Source organism: Myotis brandtii, unplaced genomic scaffold (genome assembly GCF_000412655.1).
Source record: "Myotis brandtii unplaced genomic scaffold, ASM41265v1 scaffold423, whole genome shotgun sequence".
Lineage (NCBI taxonomy): Eukaryota > Metazoa > Chordata > Mammalia > Chiroptera > Vespertilionidae > Myotis > Myotis brandtii.
This window is the reverse complement of record NW_005366214.1, coordinates 4581154-4586881: the sequence shown is the minus strand read 5'-3', so window position 1 is coordinate 4586881 and position 5728 is coordinate 4581154. Positions and strand designations below refer to the sequence as shown.

Below are 5728 nucleotides of genomic sequence, written 5' to 3'. Positions count from 1 at the left end.
CTTTCTCTCCTGACCACCCACTACTCAGGAACTCTACCGTCTCTGGGAACTCTGAAAGGACGGGCTTTGGGATGTAAACGTGGCACTGGTCCAGTTTCAAGAGAGAAATAGTAGAGACTGAAACTACTGAAAAAAATATAAGAAGCAGCATCCACCATAGAAGGAGATGACATAGAACTGTTTTTAACCCCAGTGGCACGGGGTCTACTCATGCAGCCTTGACCGTGTGTCAGCCTTCGCATGGCTTGGCAGCAGATATTATAGTAAACCAAAGTCAAGTCCAAATCATCATTCCTGCCTCTCTTTGAACGTGGATCACTGTTTGTAGACTTGGGCATTTAATCCAAAAGCGGAACTTTTAGAATGACATAGGCATTCATTTGCTTACGCATTACCAAAATAGCAATAAAATTCCAAGTATTTTAATAAATAATATATATACTTGATAGGGAGACAATAGAGTGGACTATTTCCATGAGTGGATGGAATTCCTTATGAGTTTGGTTCAAGGGCTAGAAGAACAAGGATGTGTTGCATGGCGGGGGGGGGGGGGGGGGTACTGATGATGGTACCTGGGCTCCATGGAACACATTTCCCTTCCCAAAGTACCTTGGTACCTTTTACGCCATTTTAATTCTACCAAAAAAATACACATGCTATTGGTGGGAAAAGTGTTGTCATTGAACTAAGGACAACAATCTCCCAGAGAGCTAAAGGAATTTTCTCCTTACTTAGAGTCTTATTGCTGTAGGACTGCTTTTATTTTTCCAACTATTAAAAAATTATTACAAATGCAGAGTCTCACTTTCCTCCTCTATACAAGGGGCAGAATATATTATCCACGTTATAAGGTTACTGGGATCATCCCATGGGACCGAATCCCTCTTACATGTGAGGGACTGCGCAAACAGCTGGGATACACTGACCCACTTCCTGACCCATTGAGGTCACGATGGTTCACTGGGGGAAAAACATACAATCGATATGAAACAGACTGACAACCTAGTTTTTAAATTGGGCAACAGAACAAGCACTTCGCAAAGAGGTTATACAAGTGGCCAAAACACATGGACAGGCGCTTCACTCGTCATCAGGAAAATACAAATACTGGGACCCCATCGCACACCCGCCAGAATGGTTACGTTGGAAAAGACCAAGCTTCGGTGAGAATGCGGAACAGCTGGTGTTCTCATACATTAATGCCAGAGTGGCCATCACTGCAACGTCTCTGGGAGACCGGCACTGTGCACTACAGCGGGCGGCACACACCCCATGGCTCTGTGATTCCACTCGAGTGTACGCCCAACAGAAAAACGTACATATGCTCACCAAACAAACATGTACTAGAATGTTCCTAGCAACGCTATTTGTAACAGCCCACAGGGGAAACTCTGAACCCCCGTCAACGGTGCAAATAAAGTGTAGTGGAGTCACACAATCGAGTCCTACCCAGAACTAAGAATGAAGGAACCTCAACGGCACCCGACAATAAAGATGAACCTCACAAGCATGGTGTTGAGCAAAAAAAAGTGCGCACTGTCCCATTCCACATGTATAATGTTCAAAAACAGGCAAAGCTGGTCTGTAGTGTTAGAAGCCCGTCAGGTGCTGCCCTTGCGAGGCGGTCGGGGACGGGAAGGGACTGGGAGGGTACGTGGACACCAGTAATGCTTTGTTGATCTGGGCGCTGGTCACCCCGGTGTGCTCATTAGGCTGTACACGTATGATTTGGGCACCTTCTTGTAGGTACTTTAAGCTTCATTTAAAAGCTTTTAAGAGCTCTTCTCTCATAACGATTATAAGCAGAACCACTGTGCACACTGAAGTGCTCTTGAACTTACTTTTTTCAACCTTTCATTTTCCAGGAGCAAGGCTTCTGTTTCTAGGTCATGTACATAGATTTCATTTTCTAAGTTCTTTAGAATTTCAAAATGACTTTTGAGTCTATCGCTTTCTTGATCTCGCAATTGTTGTAATTCTCGCTTCAGTTTACTCTGCTCAGACATAAAGCCCACAGTTAACTCACAGATTCAACGAGCAGGGCACTGATTACATTAGGCCGCCTGGACCACGTTCAGAGAGGAGTCCCAAGTAAGTCCTGAGCCATCAGCAAAGGCTATGCAGAACTTCCCGCAGAAAAACTTTATTTTAAATCCAAAAGCTGATTCATGGGAATTTATTCATGGACTTTGGGAAGCAGGCCCATGGGCCCTAAGTTAATTTGTTGAGACAACTTCACAAAATATCGTATATGTTGATATATGAACAATTGTCCAGCAAAAGTAGGGAAGAGGAGAGTGAAGTTTGTTGAGGATTTTTTGGAAGGATTTAATATTTCTTGAAGGAAAAGAATATTACTTTATAGATTTTTAAGAAACTTTCTGTTTTCTCGACAATCTCTACAGTTATTATACTGTTATAAATCCCAATCTTTATTCATTGCATAATCATCACTAGCAGCATCTTATTAAGAACATAAAATTGTATATATTGTATACTTACAATTTTCCCCTTCATATCTCTCTATGCCAATAACATGTTAAAAGTTATTTTTTAGCCGAAACCGGTTTGGCTCAGCGGATAGAGCATCGGCCTGCAGACTGAAGGGTCCCAGGTTCTATTCCAGTCAAGGGCATGTACCTTGGTTGCGGGCACATCCCCAGTAGGAGATGTGCAGGAGGCGGCTGATCGATGTTTCTCTCTCATCAGATAGAGAGTTAGATGTTTCTAACTCTCTATCTCTCTCCCTTCCTCTCGTAAAAAATCAATAAAATATATTTAAAAAGTTACTTTTTATATCAGTGCATCTCAAAGAATAGAATGTTTCCATTTTTAATCAAGCAACTCCACATACATGTTTATCATTAACTACTGATTATAAATTTTAAAAAGGTAATAAACACCTCTTTACCTGTTCCCTTTTCATCCACTCCCTCCCTACCCTGCAACCTCTGACCACTTATCCTTGTCTTCATAGGAACTTACCGAAGTAACAGATCTGAAAAGAACCTTAGAAAGCATAAGCCAATCTCCACCTTATAAATAAGGAAATCGAGGCCACCCAATGATGTTCCCTTGGTTACATGTTAGAGTCCCTGTCTCTCTCTTTATATATACACTAGAGGCCCGGTGCACAAAATTCGTGCATGGCAGGGGGGAGGAAGGTCCCTCGGCCTGGCCTGCACCCTCTCCAATACAGGACATCCCTCTCGCAATCCGGGACCGCTGGCTCCTAACTGCTCACCTGCCTGCCTGATCGCCTCTAACCACCTCTGCCTGCCAGCCTGGTCGCGCCCTAACTGCTCTCCCCTGCAAGCCTGGTTGCCCCCTAACTGCTCTTCCCTGCCGGCCTGATTGCCCCTAACTGCCTCTGCTTCAGCCCTCGCCACTGTGGCTTCGTCTGGAAGGTGGTCTGGAAGATGTCCAATCTAATTAGCATATTACCGTTTTATTAGTATAGTACTAGTGACCCGGTGCATGAATTCGTGCACCAGTGGGGTCCCTTCGCCTGGCCTGTAGGATTGGGCCAAAACTGGCTCTCTGACATCCCCCAAAGGGTCCCAGATTGAGAGAGGGTGCAGGCCAGGCTGAGGGACCCCACTGATGCATGATCAGGGCCAGGAAGGGACGTGAGAGGTTGACCAGTCGGGGAGGGACTGTAGGAGGGCTCCAGCACCTGCCTTGCCCATCTTGCTCAGTCCCGTTTGGCTGGACCCCAGCATCAAGCTAACCTACCAGTTGGAGCATCTGACCCTGGTCAGTGCATGTCACAGCAACTGGTCGACGGGCCGACTGTCTGCTCCCTGGTGGTCAGTGCATGTCATAGCAAGCAGTTGAGGAGCCTTAGCGTATCATTAGCATATTGCACTTTAATTGGTTGAACAGCCAACTGGATGACCAGACACTTAGCATATTAGGCTTTTATTATATAGGATACAGACATGCATATACACACAGATACATATATATATATATATACATATATATTGATATATGAACAACTGTCCAGCAAAAGTGGGGAAGAGGATATACAAATACACATACATACATATATATATATGTATGTGTATATGTATGTTGTTACTAAAATTTCAAAACATTAATATTAAAAGGGTAAGTTTAATCAATGTGGATTTCCTGAAAACTCCAAAGGTGCCAGGTAAGTATTACTGTGAGTATATACCAACATTTTTTTTATATCAACATTTTAATAGAAGAAAGAAGAATGGATGCATGGACTCTTTACCAAAATGTTCATTTGTCTTGTAAACTCTCTTGTCATTTGAGAAATCTGATCATTCAGTAAATTCTGTTCCTTTTTTTGTTCTATAAAAGAGATACAGAGAAAAAATAACTACCCACAATGTTCTTTGGCTTAAAAAACATTCATCAAAATAAGAAATGAACCTGGTTTTAAAAGTCAAATACTATGGCTTATAACAAAAACTAGCAGTCAGGTGATCCCCAACACTGCCCCCACCCCTTTGTCCAACTCCTAAGGCTAAAACCATAGCTGGAAATGATATAATTTCCAAATTTATGTTAAGAAACAGGAAAAAAATCTCCACGTGGTAGTAAAGAAGTTGATTCTACCTTTACCAAGTACAGGGAGAAACCACATAATATAGTTGCTACTAATTCTTAATTTTAAACAATCTTTAAAAAAGAAAAGGAAAAATTTGACAACAGCAACAGTAAGATTTTGTGTTATAAAGCAGAGGAAATTTGTAGATAAGAAAGAAACAAAACACCCAAACCCTAGAGAATAGAGTTAAAGGTGATGAGGAAAGGTAGAGGAAATTCAACCTTGCTTTGGTGGGTGAACCCCTCGTTAGAAGTCAATGGTGAAATCCTTACCTGGGCTTAAGGTCAATTACTTTGTGCCTCATACAAACCTGTGAGAATACGACCCAGCTCTTGAAACATTTTGTTTTTGCTCTTATATTCTTCTTCTGTCTCATGAAGTGTGGGAAGATATGTGACTAGTTCATCTTCCTTTTCTTTGGTACTTTCCATTTTCTTAACAAATTTTTGCTTTAAAGAAAGTAAAGCTGATTGTGAGGCATGGTTTCAGAGAACTGACATAACAGTCGAGAGTAGTTATAAATTATTTGAGGGATAGAGTTATCTCTTGGCCTTCTCCTGTCCTAAGGTGCATAGCAAGGTATCTGGCACATCCTAGATATTTTTAAAAATATTTGCTGGCTGACTCACTTATAAACTAAGACGATGAGAGTCAATGGCTTTCCGAAGATCCTCTCAGTTCTATAGCTCTATTGCTACAATTCTGCTGTTACCATGTGTGTACTCCCAAATCATTTGAGGAACTTCTCTTGGTTGACCATATTTTATGGGTAAAAAAAAACCCGAAACAAGCAAACAGGCAGCAGGACAGATTATACACAAGTTCTAAGAAATGTGCATGTAAGAAAGAAATGGGAGGGGGTAGCAATAATTGGATATACTTCTACAGCAAGCATGTCAAACTCGCAGCCCATGGGCCCCATGTGGCCCACAATGAATATTTTTGCAGCCCAGCCACTATAACGGCATGTCAGAAACATTTTAATTTAAATTTTGTGACTTAATTTTTACAATATCCGGTTACACATTGTTAATAACGAACTACAATGTTCGCTAATGACTGATTACTATAATCATGTTGCATTCATTTCCCTTACACGCCTTACAGGCAGGACCATTTCCCCCCTCCACTAATACTAGCAGC

General features: G+C 41.9%; 1 protein-coding gene across 1 annotated transcript in view; it reads right to left on the bottom strand.

Moving 5' to 3' along the window:
* CCDC175 (coiled-coil domain containing 175) overlaps window positions 1-5728 on the bottom strand; it is an 85155-nt gene that overhangs the window by 27480 nt on the left and 51947 nt on the right. The window contains exons 14-16 of the mRNA XM_014545955.1: window positions 4896-5034; window positions 4247-4326; window positions 1800-1994 (exon numbers count right to left, since the gene is read on the bottom strand). Of these exons, the coding sequence (XP_014401441.1) occupies window positions 1800-1994; window positions 4247-4326; window positions 4896-5034 (414 nt within the window). The remainder of the gene's footprint in view (window positions 1-1799; window positions 1995-4246; window positions 4327-4895; window positions 5035-5728) is intronic.